Below are 16541 nucleotides of genomic sequence, written 5' to 3'. Positions count from 1 at the left end.
AATCTTGGTATTTACAAAATGTCAGCTTTGCAGAGACTGAGCCAAATAGCCAGTTTTTCAGCTCTCTCCCACTGTGGGCTCCTTTTTTTTCAGTTTACTGGGTTTTGAAAGTGTTTGATCAACCCAGCTCTTTCTTTCCACTGACAGATGTGAGTGCAACTCCTCCGCCGAAGTTAAACATCATCGCTACAGCAAATCACGCTGCCTTATCTCGTCTATTCAGCCGGGTCTGCAGAATTTAATCAGCTTGTCTGTGTGTCGCCGCTGTGGAGTGTAGTTAAAGACCTGTTTCTTCTGATACGTGGCAACTGTTACATGCTGTAACCAGTGAACCTTTTTGCGTATGTACACATGTGGGTGCGTGTGTTCATGTGTGAAATGTTTGAGTCTGGTGTTTGATGTAGGTAAGCTGCTGTCAGATTTGTTTTTATCTGGAGAGGTGGGAAAAGAGAGTGATGGTAGAGAAAATGAGTGTGGGGGAAAGTGTCTCACTATGAGACACACACTCCAGTCCTAAAGTGCGGAGTTTTTGAATATCTTTGTTTTTCTTTTTCTTTTTTCCATTGTTGTCTGTATAATCTCAGTCTCTCACGGTGACTCCTTCCCTCTCTCTGTTTTCTGATTTTACCCTGAATTGATTCCCAGCATGTAGCCTGCTTCAGCCAGCAGCTTTTAATGAATTCCGTGGCCTAATGGCTTTATCATTGGCCTCGGTGGCCTCGGTTCAGCCACAGCGACGGCTTGCCTGAAAATTGTTTTCTTAACTAAAGCCATGTGAGGAATTTCAATAAGGGGCAGCCATCAATCGCATCAGTGCAACATGGCAGTCTGAACCGCAGAGCGCTACCCAGAGACCAGCAAGGGGTTAAGCAAGACTGGCAGAGGAGTACATGTGTGAGCTGGACTGAGCTGTAGACTGGAACCATTCACTTCACCCTGGATAGACTGCTGCTGAGGGAGTGCGGTATACACACATCTGAGAGAGTATGTGTGTGTGTGTGTGTGTGTGTGTGTGTGCTTAGTTGATGGATTCATCAGCACGCTTGCGAGCGAAAACACGTCCATTACAGCATGCTGATGCAGACACTGACATATGCGAGGCGACGTTTCTGCACATGTAGTGGTGTCGGATGAACAGGGTTTTGTCCGTGACCCGCCAGCCAGCGGAATAATTACGCACACGGACGGACGCGCGCACGCACACACATGCACGCACGCACGCACGCACGCCACCTGTCAGACGTTGTGCATGTGAAGATAAAGCCGCAAATACACTCTCCGCAGTCAGACTGTTTGCCTGCTGAATCACAAAGGGGGGACGGATCAGTCGAGCCCGCCGTTATCTCTCCTCACCTCTTGCACTCTTCATCTCGCTCTATCTCTTTCTTTCACCCTCATGCCTCCCACCCTCTCTCCTCCTCACTTTGCCTACCCAGCTGTTTGCGAATCCTCCCAATATGTCTCTGTCTGCCTTCTCTTCTCCTCTTTTTTGTTTGTCAGCCTCTTCTTCTCTCTTTCATCTCAAGTTTCGTCCTCTCTCGTACACTCCCTGCTGCTCTGCCCCTCTCGCCGTCTCTATCCGTTTTCCGTGCAACAGTGTGCAATCCCCTGTTCGCCGCCAGACAGACAAAGAGACGGAGCGGCTGAGAGGAACAGGAGAGGAGGAGAAATCAGGAGGAAGCAGAGACACAGAGAGGAAGATACATAAAGAGGCACAGAGGAATTGATGGAATGACAGGCTTGTGGCGGGGGACGAGCTGAAAGAGGGAGTCAGAGCGAGGGGGAGCAAGGTAGAGGGGAGGATGGGGGATGTAAAATAGGAAGCTTCAGTGACAGGGTAGACAAAGGTAGCTTCAGAGAGCATGTGTGCTGTTTATTTCATTCACACACACACGCTTGCTCTCGCTCGCTCTCTCTCTCTCACGCACCCTCTCCCTACCTCTCTCTCTTCTGCTCTCTCCCTCGCTTACACACACCCTCAAGCAGAAGCAGCAGAGCTGTGTGGGTGTGAGGCAGCATGAGAAGTGATATCTGTACTTCCTCACATACAGCTGACTGATGGACTAACTTAATCCCAAATTACACACGCAGATAAACAGACGCTCCTACTGTACACATACTCATTAACATACCTTATCAGGCACGCTGAAAAAAAAAACAAACAAAACACACACACACATAAATACACAAGCAAGCACTCTCAACCAGAAGTCAACATGGGTCTTGTGATGGGAACCTTTTCAATGCAATCCAAGCAAGTGAGCTACCACAAAGGTAAGAATTCATTTTTAACTTGATGAAAATTAACTTGATGATAATCAAGCCACTCAGGATGCATGCAAGTGTGTTGTAATTAGCTGACAGTGGAGCGCAGCACCAGGCATGTTGTGTGTGTGTGTGTGTGTGTGTGCCTGAATGATAAAGCCATGTATGCTTGCGCTGATAAACATGGCATCAGAATGCACGGCTGGAAGAAGTTGAAGGGAAGCAGGGTGACAATGTGAAACTGGTCTCTAAAATGCAATTTACTGTCAGTTTATGATGCAATCACTGGGCCACCTGTCCTCTGTTTGAACTGTCTAGTTAGGTGTGTGTGCGTGTGTGTGGTGTGTGTGTGCCAGTGGGTATGTCTATAATAGGTGATGGTATTCACCCATGTCTGCTCTCCAAACCGGGCTGCATCCTGCTCTGCTACTGTTTGAAAGCCGCTGACACTTGTCATGTGGAGGCTGGCTGTATGTATGTATGTATGTATTTTAGATTACAAGAGCGCGACAAGCTTTATCCACATATATATTCATGCAGGTAATTTCCCGCTTAAATGCAGTGTGGAAGGGTGGCATTTGTTTAGCGAGTGTTGTGTGGTGGCTGTGGTTGTGGGTGTGTGTTATAAATCAGGGTGGTGTAATCTGTCAGCCTTTGGCCATGGTATGTCCTGCATCTGCTGACCTTAAAGTTGATGGTTATCACTGACAGACGCACAGCTGCATGACAGCGCAGACACAGAAATTTGAAGCAGGATCAGTTTTTAACAGAGATAAAAGAAAAATGAGCGGAATAAAAATCAGATGTCTATATATAATTTAACAGTTAACCAGATTAACTGGAGACGATGAAAAACTGGCAACATTTAAGAGAAAAAAAACATGTAAGTGATGTAAATGATGTCCTGCCAGTGCAATTCCCTCAGGAAAACGCCTGCTAAACTGCCCATATTTTCTGGTGTACCTGTCAAACTGTGCAGTCAGACCTCAAAGAATATTTGGAATAGCTGAGAGAAAAAAAAAAATCGGTAGAGATTCTATAAATGGTTCCCTGAGATACAAACATATATAGCATCCTGCGTGGGTTGTTTATTTTAATTCATGACCTGCAACAGATTTTACTGCGTGGCAACAGCTCTCAGCAGACACTTCAGATCTGGTGGAGGTTTTTCTGCAGCGTAAAATATGAAACCTTGAGGTTTCGGATGACAGAAAACAACACAGATATCGTGTTGTCTTCTTCCATTTCAGGGGCGACTCATTTACTAATCAGGAGGCAACAATGCTTATGAAGCAAGTTTTATTTTTAGCCAATTCAGCCAGAAACGCTCTCCACAACTCGGGACGAACACCAAATAACAGCCTCTTTGAAGTTTGCAGTGTTTGGGTGTGAGGAGGAAGAGATAGATGAGTGGTGGAGAGAAAATGAGAATAGTTGAGAGAGGAGGAGATGTTACTTCTCCGGGGGCTGCAGTGTGCATGTCACTGAATGTGTGTGTGTGTGTGTGTGTGAGAGTGTGTGTGTTTCACCATCTGCTGCAGTGTTATAAAAAGTGGCCTGATGGAAGCAGGGCGGAATTCATTTAGTATGAAAGGTTGGCCCGTCGTTGATCACAACCCAACATGAGGAAACGACCAGCTGAGCGCGACCCCACGTGAACTGGATGAGGATTCAGGCGGGATGAAAACGAGTCTGTGGCGTCGACCCTGACTGGACTCCGGCCGCATGCGAGGCAGCTCGCAGTCATGAAAGCTCGTGATGTGAAACATGTGCAAAATCCATTGGGGTTTGATGTTGTTGTTGTTTGACTCCCAGAAATGACAAATGATCCTACAGCATATTCTTCAGTGAAATAGCACTTTTATCTCTCTTTTCTTTTCTTTTTTTTTTTTTTTTTTTTAACAAAAAGGCTTTTTAGTAACAAGAAAATTCAGGCTATCAGACGACAGACTTCATCCCTGTTTACCACATGAGATGATCAACAACAGCAAAATGTTTCGTACTAATTAATTATTAAATATTAATTATATGGCAACTTCCTCACTCAGCCATTGCAGCACTTTAGAAAGAACATGTTGGAGCACAGAGACACAATCTGATCTTCAAAATGAGCCACTTAACTGTTATGTTATTTAATATATACGAACGATACACATTACTGACAAAGATCATTCTTGCGTTTGCAAGTTTAAAGCTGTATTGGCTAAGACTGGTTCAAAAGGTTTAGGTGAGACCTGGACAAGACCTTCAGCCGTCCCTGATCTGCACCACTTAGTGATGCAACAGTCACACACCTCCTCACATTTATATTCATGGGCAGTTTAGAATGAGCAGTTAATCCCAACTCGGTGTTTCTGGACTGTGGGTGGGAACTCCTGGAAACTGATATTCCAGCAAAATGTACGCTTTTGTTTGGTCTCCAAGCAGGCGGCTTGTATCATTGTGTGCTTTGTATCCAATCATGTAATGCTGCCGCATCACTTTGATTTCCATAAAATGAATTGCACAGTGAGATTTATACGGACTTGCTTGCAACGTTTTATTACAAACTGAAATAAAACTTATTGGATCGTATTGTTTACTGAAACCAGAAAAAAAAGAAACAACACAAAAACGAGCACACGGAGGGAAGAGGGCTGAATACACAGCGAGTGACTTCTGTGACTCACAGCGTTTGTGGTCTGTGCTGCATGTTCACTCATACGTATACCATAACCTATAATTCCACGAGGAAATATAATTTATACTTGATAGACTTTTGTAATGACATTTACTGTTACCATGGAAACCTTGGAGATTGTGTGTAAATGTTTTTTTACACATCAAGCCGTCTATCCTTGCCTCCATGCGTTCCGCCAGCCAGCCAGCCGTTCATCTTTGCCTCCTGCTTTACCCCAGCAAATGTCAGTGGGGCTGAAGCCAATTCCAGTTGACATTGAATGAAATGTAAGGTGCCCTTTAGAGAGGTCACAACGGCGACAGAGAGGTGGACACACCTTCAGATCATTTGAAGCAAGGAATTAACCTTGTGTGTCTTTGAACTGTGGGATGAAGTCAGAGTGCCTTGAGAAAACCCATGCAAACCCACAAAAAGACAGTGCCACAGTGCTGACCGATACACTAATGTGCCACTCTGTTTCTGCAAAAAGATAACTTAACTACAAGTATTCAGCTTTTTCATTCATAGGGAATGTATATCATTTAAATCTGTATCATGAACCTTAAAGTCATTGGTGTTTCCTGGTATTGGAAATGGATTTCTCAAAGATAGCTCAGGTTGAAATAATAAATTCAACAGGAAGGACTTAAAACGTATCTTTAAAAAAAAGATGAATTAGAATAGTAAATGTTTTCTTCCTTTTGATGATTGTTTTATGAATTTTGTTCTTCATTTATGATTGAGGCAGACAGCAGACGTGGGATGAGAGCGAATGAACTGCAGCAGTGTTTGCAGAGACAATTCTATTTGTGCATTTTGACCATCGGCACAGCCCATAATTGCTGTTTTTGTATCAGGTAGTAGGTTAATTAATTTCAGTATTTTCATTAAATTTGAATAAATGAGAGAGGACATTCGTAGTGGACTGACATATTCTTTTAAAACACTCACGACTGGACTCATTTATTTTCACTGGAACACAGGTACTTTTCTTTTAATCAGTTCCTGGACTGAGGGTCACTCAGTGGTGTAGTGGTTCGCTCTCTCGTCTGATGGTGGGAATGTTCCTCCCACAGTGGAGATCTGGCTCTTGATCAGATACAGTCGGCGCCCTGCATGATCGCTGATACCCGATCTGATGGACGGAGGGGAGTGCTGGATGTGCACAGACGCTGACATGGTGCGTGACCGGTTTAGATTGCAGTCATCACCCTAAATTTAGCAATTAAGTTCAAACTATGCACTGCAATCATTATCTAAAAGTCTAAGGTGGAACTTTTCAGAAATGGAAACACACAATGCCATTTCCAGTCTGTCGTCATGGTAAAGAAAACATCTCTCATTTCTGTAGTCTGAAACTATATATTCATTATTAAAAAAAGAGATTTTCATTTCTGAACCCAAACTTCTTGAAGATTTGGGTTTTTATTTGAAGGTTTGTCTCAATGTGGCAATTATGTTTAAGCTGAACCTCAGTAGCTGCATTTGATCCTTCTGTTTTTCCAACATTGAGTATTTTGAATATGTAGAACCACGGCCCTGTACAGTACACCATGACGATAGACTGGAAATGGCATTGTGTGTTTCCATTTCTGAAAAGTTCCACCTTAGACTTTTAGATAATGATTGCAGTGCATTACAGGAAAAAGCCACATTCTCCCTGTTTTCACAGAGACAGAGAACAGTGTGCTTCGAGAACATTTCACTCTGAAATAACTCACTGACTCCCAACAACATTGCTGTTTAAACAAATAGCCAAAAGACAATGAAAATTTGCCATTTTCTCTTGGAAACAGTGCTGTGTAAACAGGGCCACAGCGTCCCGCCATGCAGTGTGTATTTGGGGCTGACTGGTGACTCGTGTGTGTGTGTGTGTGTGTGATTGACTTGTTCAAATTGTATCTTGCCTTCGCCCATATTCAACTGGGATTATCTCCTGCTCCTGGGACCATGAGTTGGAAAAAAGCAGAAAGCAGAATAAAAGATGCATCTCTATCAGCAGAGGTTCCCGAGGTGGAGATAGTTATCTTTTTACCTCATGTCGCTGGTTTAACCCTGACCTCCTCCTCTGACACTCACTTTTGAAGCATCTTTGAGCTTTAAACCCATTTGCTCACCATAACAAGTTTTGTTTTGTATATATAAAAAAAAGCCCAAGCCTTTTCTCAAAGCACTTCAATTTGAAAGAGCAGGATGAATTTAGACCATTTACAGTCCGGTCCGGAGCGTTTTATTGTGATGAATTGACCGAAACAGAGTTTAACAGAGTTGCTAAGCTACACAACTAAAGTAGGTGTGTTTGTTTCTGGTGTAGGTTACTAAATGAAGCTGTTCTGCGGCTGTGGCCTACATAAAGCCATCGCTTTTGCACAAGGGAATGAGGAAGGCAGATGTATTAGCCGATGCCCACACTAACTCATGAACCCATAGGTTAGCATCAAGGCATTTATCTGTATGTGTCTCACTTCACCGCCAAAAAAAAAAAACGTTATCTTCTATCTCTGAGCACAAACTACTGCGGTCGGTTCCGTGAAATATTTCCCAGCGGTTATAAACTACAAAACCTGCAGCTTGTCGGCACATTCATCTCCCTGTCCGTTCGCTCCATTTGTTCCTGTCTTTACTTTCATTTCTGTGTACCCTCTCACTCTGTCAAGTAAATTTTCACTCTCTCCCTCTTTGTCTTACTCGCCTTCACCTCATTTCACCTCGTTTTATCTCTTATGTGTGGGTCCTCTCAGGTTTTTTTTCCCCCCCCGTCTTTTGATTGAACTGCCTTCCTCTTGATCTGTGGTTATTCGTCTGCCTTCGCTGTGGACTTCTGTCTCTTCTGTTCGCTCGTATTGTTTTCTTAGTTATATGTCCTTGCTCGACTGTTAGATCACTCTGGCTGTTTGATGTTTCTCTAATCATGTAAAGTTTTAGTCTGGGGTTGGCAGAATTTATGTAAATATGTGTGTTTGTGCATCTGAAGAACAAGCGTGTTTGGTTCGATGCTTCCATCCGCTTCAGGCCTAAAGAGGGAAGCAGAGAGGATCCCTATTTCTTTAATAGGCTTTACAGTTTCCACCTCTCCCTCTCATCCCTGTACATCAAAAGACGTGCACTGAAAAGGCCAATTAGGACAGCAAAAGAGCTTTATTAGGCACATGGCAACATGAAAACGGGTTTCTGGTTAATCTCGTGCCTGAAGCTGGCGTGTGTTTGTGAGAACGTGCCACGATGAGATTGTGATATTACAACCTCAAATCTCATATTTCTATATGCTGCAGTTTATACGGTGCGGGCAGCATTTCTATTAAAAAAAAAATCTTTTAAGATCTTCTGCCAGTGTTTGATCTTCATGTGTTGCAAATTAAACCTACATTAAAGCATTTTATTAAATCAAAATATTGATATAGGGGATACAGGAAAAAAAAAATACTTGATTTGCATGTCATATGCAGGCAAATGCTTTGCTCAGTTCTTGAAAGATAAATAACATTTTCCAGGCCATTTATCTCTGAAGACAGTTCGGTCTTGTGCTTGCCTTCGGGCCTTTGTAATCCTGGAGCCAATGAGAGAAATGTAGATGATGAATATAGATAGCTACTTATCTTTGACTGTATAGATCAGTTTGTTTGCTCAGTTCGGACAGCTGCGATGCACATTAGTTCGGCAGAATTAATCATACAAACCAAATAAGACTCCGAAGGAAAAAAACTACAATGTACTGGGTGTGATAATGCGTTGACCAAAACCCTTCTGCTGTTATTAAATATAAACAGCAAAGGGAATGGTGCTGCCCAGGGAGCTCAGTGTAGTTATTATGATGGCTGAGTAAAAGCAAAAGAACCATTATAGAATACAGTAAATCACCGATTAAAGACAATCAAACTGAGAAGTAATTCTATGTTCCTTCCATATGTTGCCATTTTACTCCAAATGGAAGCTCTGAGTGTAGAGTTTGCACCTCACAGCCGGAGGACCCGTGTTTGATCCTCAACAGGGCTTTTCTGTGTGAAGTTTTCATGTTCTCCCTTTGCCTCTTACAGTCTTCTTCATGTTGTCTAACCTCGTGCTTAAAACCAAACACACCCTGTAAATAATCATACTAAATTGTGCGATTAATTTAGTAGAGACACTGAACCTTGCTCACGTTTTTCTGTGGCCAACTCCAGCATCAGTCAGCGTAAGTTAAAGAGGTCAAACTCTCACCTTACACAGGATTTTTTTTTCCCAAGCAGTGATTTCAAGTCAAATATCAGAGTTTTGAATGATTTTATCTTATACGATATTGTCAAACTCTCTCAGTTGTTGCTTCTTATCAAAAATTGAATCCTAACAACGTGGTTTCAGAAAATAATTATACTCTCCACTAGGGATGCACCTATACCACAGTTTTAAAGGACTAGTACGAGTACGAGTTGAGTACTAACCTTGAGCTGCTTGCCAATACGAGTACTCATTAAATGCCATTAAGCCTAATTATGCTCCATTTGCAAACCATGTGCGAAGCCGATTCCTTTTCTGTGAACCAACCCCCGCACAGCCTCAGCATCAACGCTAGGTGCTCCTCCAGCAGCCTACAGCCCCTACCGGTACTCCGGCTGTTCACCGGTCGAGTGCATCAATCATACTGTAATCACGTTTAGCATGTCGCTCGCTGGTGTGTGAGCCCCGAAACTCTTTAGCATGTAGCATGTAGCACGGCTTAGAGTGAGATCCTCGAAGTGCTGGTTCAAATAAGTTGCCGGTGTCGTCGCGTTCACCCCTCATCCTCACATTTCGACGGAACATACTTTACACAGTCTGCCTTGCTTTTGTCAAAACTACAGACTTCTCTGGTGCTTTACTGCACACCTGCGTGTGACGTTGCTGACACATGGCGTCATGGAGTACTCGCCAGGTTGTGTCCAGAGAGCTTTCACGAGTGTCAGAGTACTCAGTGCAGTATCTACCCGACAACGGAATCGCTATCAGTGCATCAATACTCTCCCTTCTTTTGACTTTTTTTCATCATGTTTCCCAAAAGAATATAAAATAAAATGAAACATCGCGGGATGATCATCTGCACAAAGCAAAAAGAAGTTATTTTGCAAATTATCAGACAGATTAGATCAGACTGTGCTGCAGCCTCTAAAATCTGAAGAAAATATATAGGATTACTATTGTAACAACACATCATCAGTAGGGTAAAATGAACCTGTCTCACAACGGTCTAAACCCAGCTCACGTTCTCGATCAGTGGATGAACAGTCCAGCGCTTGGTGAATTCTGCTTCACAATGACAGGAAGAGCCAACATCGAAGGATAAAAAAAAAAATGGAGGCTTAATTTTCAGTTTACTAAGCCATGATAAAGTCTGTCAAATAATCTCTATGGTGAATGGCAACTTTCTTATTATTAACAGCTCTAATCTGATGTCTCCATCGTTTTGCTGGAGACACTGAAGGCAGTCGTATATGGGAAGTTATTTCTTACTCCACAAGACAAAATAAGCTGAGAAAACAAAATCAAGACAACCTTATGGAAAATATATCACAGTTGGACAGAAATCAGTCAGGATCCTCATCTTCTAAAGAGAGACAAACTCTGAGGATGAGTTACAGTCTCGCCTCAAAGGACTGGAAAGTTACTCTTAAGGTCACGTGGCCTTTTTTTATGAACACGGCGAGATCGCAGGAAGGCTTGTGGCACATCAGATGAAGAGTCAATCATCCTCCCAGCAAATTATTTCCATAAGATCCCCACCAGGTGAACTCACTGTAGTCTCTTCAGGCATAAATGAAACTCGAAAACATTTTATTCTGAAATACCTACTTCATAATTTCCCACTGATTATTCAGATATGATCAGATTCCTTGATCAACTGGAATTTCCCTCTGTAACTCCTTCTCAGAGAAGCAAGACGGATCGACCTTTTAACTACAGTGAAATTGCAAATTCAATTAAGTTCATGCAAAGCAGCAAGGCCCCCGGCCCTGATGGCTTTCCAGGAAAGTTTTTCAAAATATTTTCTGACAAATTAATTTCCATTCTTTTTATCATATTGGTGGAATCTCTGGACCGAGGAGCCGTGCCCCAAACACTAACAAATGCTTTAATAACCCTCCTTTAAAACCAGTTAGAGATGACGCTCCTATTGTCCCACATCTCTTTTAGATGCAGATTAGAAAATCCTCGCTAAAGTACAAGCTCTGCGGCTTGAATCAGTCATGCCAAATTTATTCCTACAGATATGTTATCAGTGTGTACTGTATTACTCTGTACCACACTGAAAAAATAATAACAAGAATATTTAATTTCATTATCATAAGATAATGCAGATGTGACACAGATATGTTGCTCCACTCTCTTGTATCAGTGTTTCAAAATTCAGCTGTTTGTTTTAAAGCAAAATATAAGCCTGTATGTGACACACTGACCGTTCATCTGTTCAAAAAGCGTGTCATCTGACTCCAAGGTTACATGTGTTTGAGTGAGTGAGCCCTGTGAGTGCTCTTATATCAGGTCAGTGAGTCATGCCTCCCAGTATTGCCATGGCTTTGATAGATGTCCTCACACAGTGAGGACACACAGAAACACACACGAATAGACACAAACACATTTTTAAACCATTGGGTCATGTGATTAATAATCATGAGGTCTCTCTTTGTGGAGTTTGCTTATTTTTTCTGGCAGTTTGTGTACTCGGGCTTTCTAGCACAATCCAAAAACACACGCTTGAGGATCATTTGGTGTCCAACCTGTGGCTTGAGAACCAGAGTAAACCTCTAAGAAAATCCACTGTTATCCACATCAGAACCTTACAAAGTGTAAAAATGACTGAGAGGGCATTCTTCAATGAAAGTAAGTGCTGTTGCCAGTCCGTCCACTGGGTGTCACACTGTTTCAGTCAGAGTAAAGGTCATAATGCTTCAGACCCAAAACTCAACAGCAGATGGACCACAACGCTTGCAGCCAGCAGATCAGAGATGAAGCTCTGAAAGCCTGCTACCGTAATGCCAGTAATGAATATCACCAGCAGTTTCTGAAAACATGCTGAAGGCTGCAGGATTTTGGCTTTTGCCAATATTAGTCTCATATTAGTGAAACACTTACTGATATGGGGAAATTGGCATGAGGTGCAAAAATTCCATTAAATGTTCATATTTCCAAGATGTTCTTGTATTATTTAGCGTTCTATTTACTGATATGGCTCTAATGCTATGATTTTGCTGATCTGGCTCAGGTGAAATGAAGTTCTGCTTTTTGTGGAACCTGCACTGAAATGAGGACACTGCCTGCTCAAAACCTTGGCCAGTGTCAGTCTGAGTGTGTCTGTTTGTCTCTGGATGTTAAGCTTGCGATGGACTGGTGATCTGTCCAGGGTCCCGACGCCTCACAGCCCAGATCTGGGTGAAGAGTTATCAAAAATTAATGGATCAACACGATGACTCATAGCTGTGAGAAAATCTCCACATCACTAATTGGACTAAAACTACTTAAAGCTGTGATTTCGGTCCTTCCTGTTCCCTTCAGGAGCTGCACATCAAGACTGTCAGTCCCAACTCTTACTTCTGTTTTCTGTCCTGAAGCTAAAAACAACCTCTTCAAAGAGCCAAATGAATGTGGATATCCCCACTCTGTGCCTGTGTAGCAGTGGATGTGTTTACTAAGGCATCACATCCAGTGCCAATCCAGATAGCTGAAAGAACAACAGCGGAGCAGACATGAGGAATGGAGTAATACGGCCATTTCCTCTGGCCGGTCTTTCTCCCTTTATTGATTCCCCTTTTAATCACTCCCTGTCTCCCATTTAAACTTTATCGTCTGCTTTCACTTACTCCAAATTCATCCCTGTTTGTGTTTGTCTCTTTTTCCTGCTACACATCTTTGCTTTCCAGATTTATGCTTTGCATTTATTTATATTCCTACTTGCCTCTTCCCACACGTCATTCTGTCTTTTTTTTTAATCTTTCGCCCTTGAAAATGACGGATCGATAGAAGAGGCTTCTTTAATTATTCCCTTTTTTTCTTCTTAGTGCAATAGGGGAACCATAAGAAGCTACTAACAAAGATACAGAGAAGTGTCCGTGTGAGAAGTCATTTGGACGGCGTTAGATATGAGTATTGATTTTCCTAATAGATATGTTCCGTGTCCAGAGCCGTGCTGTCCACGATGAGCGATCGCCACAGCCTTGTGCGTGGACAGGATGGTGTCGTACAACAGCGTGATAGATAATAATCTGTAGCTGCTGGGATGAATTCTTCAGGAGGAAACGAGTGATTTCTAATGGTGTTGGCACTGCTGGCGAGCTTTGAGGTTGGTCTGAATGTGCAGCTCTGAGCAGATTCCCGAAAGCTTCCACTCAGCGTTTTAATCTTAATCAACATCTTCAGAGTTTCATTTTCTCTCCTGCTGGTGCTCTCTCTCTCTCTCTCTCTCTTTTTTTTTTTTTACCCCCTCATTCTCTTTGTTCTTTCATCCTCGTTTCTGGAAATGTGGTGTTTTTGGATGTCCCACTTGCTCCGCTCTGCCTTTTCTTTCCCACTGTACCGCTCGCCCACTCTCCTGGCTCTTGTTCCCCACTTCTTTCGCTTTCATTCTCTCCCAACATCGCACTCTAATCTCCCGCTGGAAGCTTTTCTGCTGTTTCCCTCTTCCCCCCTCTTCTTCATCCTTCATTGCCAAAATGTGTTTCCATTTCCACCTTCGCCGCTTTCCCTTTTCCTCCTTGCATAACAGGAAGGGGCATATGCGCTCCACGTCTTTCTCTACGCCCACAGTTTTCTTCCACCTGGTGTCTCGTATCATTTATTTCCTTAAAAGTGTGACAAGGGTCTTGTAAAACAGTCTGCAGCCTCTCGCTCACATGCCTGCAGGGAAACACCAGCCAGTTCAGGAGCAAAACTGCACACACATCCCCGAAAACAAGCACACGCGCTCACTCCAACCTCCAGCTCTTCCTCACCGCTCCACAGTCAGACTTTGAAATTCTTACTAGATAAAGAAACATTTCTGTCAGTGTGGAAACAGGCCTGTCAGCGACCGTGGGGAGATAGAGGAGGACGGAGATTTTAGATTGGAGCAACCCGGCAACAGTGTTTGAAACGACAGAAACACTGTGCTGATACAAGCACCTAAGATTTATAGGGGGAGATGACGAGATAAAGGTGTATCGGCGCAGACCGTACGCCTGAAGAGAAATCGGGGGAGGAGAGAGATAGATAGACAGATACGGTTTAAGCTAAAGATGAAGTGTGGCGCAGCAAAGATGGGAAGAAATAACTTTGATGCCCTATAAACTCCTATAGGTGCAATATGTTCTGAGTTTCACTGCAGGGCAAGCAGAGAGGGAGAGCAGTGAGTGTGCTGTTTGTGTGTGTGTTGCAAGAAATAGCCATGCATGATGTGCATGCTGCTTGGACGCCACTTTGGCCCACAGAGACTGCTTGTTGCATGTGCAAAACGTATGTGCTGATCTCTGTGTGTTAGAGTGGCTGACCGTGTGTGTATATGTGTGTGTGTGTGTGCGAGGACAGGGCGAAAGCACTGCTCCCCACTGCTGTCCATTCTGTCCCGCTCTCTGCTGTGAGGGAGGAAAGAAAAAAAAAAAAACACATCCATGAGCACATTTTCACAGAAACAGATTGCACATTTTTCTCTCCCACAAGCCAAAAAAAAAAAAAAAAAAAAAAAAAAGAAAAATCTTTTCAGCTAAATCGGCCCATATGGCTTTGTAACAATCACACTTCATTCATTATTCACCATCAACTGACAAAAAGTGCCCCACATTTGGAACTGTTGCCACATTCACTGAGGCTTTATTACAGGCGGCTGGCCTCATAAAAAAAGGACAAACGGATCTTTTCTGGAAGTCAAAGGCTGAAAACTTTATAAAAACATCATTTTTTTTGTAAACAATTTCTAGTCTTTCCAAGCATTTATCTTGATAAATTTAGTTGCAAAAAACATGTTTTTCACCCATAAAGGTAACTGTTACAGTGGTCAGTCACAGGTCAGTTTTGATCATGTGTGCTTGTAAACACGTTATCCCTTTTTCCTTCCACATGAAAACACAACAACAGTATCAAATGTTTATAAGTAACGTATTGATTACTGAGTGTGATTCAGGGTGGGGTGCCTCTTTTAACTTCTGAAATCCTGTAAGTTCAGCAAATCACGATTAAAAAGTTAAACATAGAGTTTACAGCTATTTTCTTCTATTAAAATCCACGTTTTTAGAACAGAGTGTGATGTAAATACAATGAAAACGCAAACAATTTACTGTAGAACAACTATAAGTGGCACAATGCAAGCTTTTATAAAAGAACAACATTCCTGTAATCAGATAAAGCAGGTGAAACTATTTAAAGTCTTAAGAGTCTTTAATGTTGCGGTCAGGGCCACCATTTCAGAATAATGAAAGGAAAATGGTTGTACATCTATAATACACTGTTGTCATTGCAAGCTCCATAATAGTAGGCTTAATGGGGTCACAGTTTGTTATATTGGATTTAAAAATGGACTGTTTACAGATATCATTGTGCATTATGCAGCATTATATTTGCATCCGTGCTGAACTTTTTATTGTCTGGATTCTCTCTTTTCACAAAGTATTGCAACTACTGAAGAGTCTGCATGACGCATCCCTCCACCAGCACATCATTAGTGGTCTGTTTGGTGTGTGTGTGTGTGTGCAGTGTTTAACATGTTCAACAGCAGCACATGCTGTTTGCCACCTGTAATTGTTTTTCACACGTTTTCTTTGGATTACGAAAAATTGCATGTTTGGTTTGCATTAATTGGACTGTAATTACAATGTGATTTAGTCTGCGTGTGCAGCAGTTACAGGCAAAAGCAAAGCTCACACTTGTGCAATATTATCTGACATGTGTCTGGAGCTCTTTCTCATGCTATTAAACATTTCTTCCGTCTTACCCCCTCGCTTCATCCTGCTTTTAATCTTTCTCTCCTCTCCCTTTCTTGACTTTAAGCTTTTTCCTTCTTTCCTGTCCGCCCCTCTCTGCTTTACTTCTTCTTCCGCCGTCTTGTGAGCCACTGTGCTACCACACACACACAAAAAAATCCCATTTGTTCGGTGTGTGTGCACGTGAATGTTTTTGGCATCATGGATGGATGAACGAGAATGATGGATTTCACTGGAGGTGCTGATGGATTGAGGCGGCCTTTTCGTGATGTTGAGGAAAAACAGAAGCAACGCTCAGGGCTCTTCCTTTTTTCTGTCACTTTCATATGTTTTGCCTTCACTCCATTATTCATACTTACCTCTCCAGTCGATATTTGAGCCCATTTGCATATTCATTTTTCATCAGAGAAGTAACAGATGCTTTTAGGTGTGCAGATCCAACAGGGCATGTTTGTTGTTTTTGTCCAGGATGATTCACGCCGTGTTATCATCAGCAAATCAAAAGGTACACTCATGCTAATTCATAATTTAGTGAAAAAACATCCCGGCGATTTCATCCTGAATCACTGATGCGTTTGCCCTGGCGTTTGGCTTCTGCTGAAGGTGGGCGGGTGATAGCTGTATGGACAAGAAAATGGAAATGGGAGGGAGGCTACAACCCCTAATGAAAAAATAAGGAATTGGGAGGGAGGGAGGGAGACTGAGAGTGGAAGAGTGTGGGG

The 16541-nt window shown here is 42.6% G+C and overlaps 1 protein-coding gene across 1 annotated transcript in view; it reads left to right on the top strand.

The window, feature by feature from the left end:
• Positions 1–1934: 1934 nt before the first annotated feature.
• kcnip1a (Kv channel interacting protein 1 a) overlaps positions 1935–16541 on the top strand; it is a 31276-nt gene continuing 16669 nt past the window's right edge. The window contains exon 1 of the mRNA XM_030106844.1: positions 1935–2274. Coding sequence (XP_029962704.1) covers positions 2217–2274 — 58 coding nt within the window. The 5' untranslated portion in view covers positions 1935–2216. The remainder of the gene's footprint in view (positions 2275–16541) is intronic.

The sequence above is a fragment of the Salarias fasciatus genome, chromosome 2 (assembly GCF_902148845.1).
Source record: "Salarias fasciatus chromosome 2, fSalaFa1.1, whole genome shotgun sequence".
NCBI classification, from domain to species: domain Eukaryota; kingdom Metazoa; phylum Chordata; class Actinopteri; order Blenniiformes; family Blenniidae; genus Salarias; species Salarias fasciatus.
The sequence above is the reverse complement of the archived record's forward strand: the minus strand, read 5'-3'. Positions and strand labels throughout refer to the sequence as shown.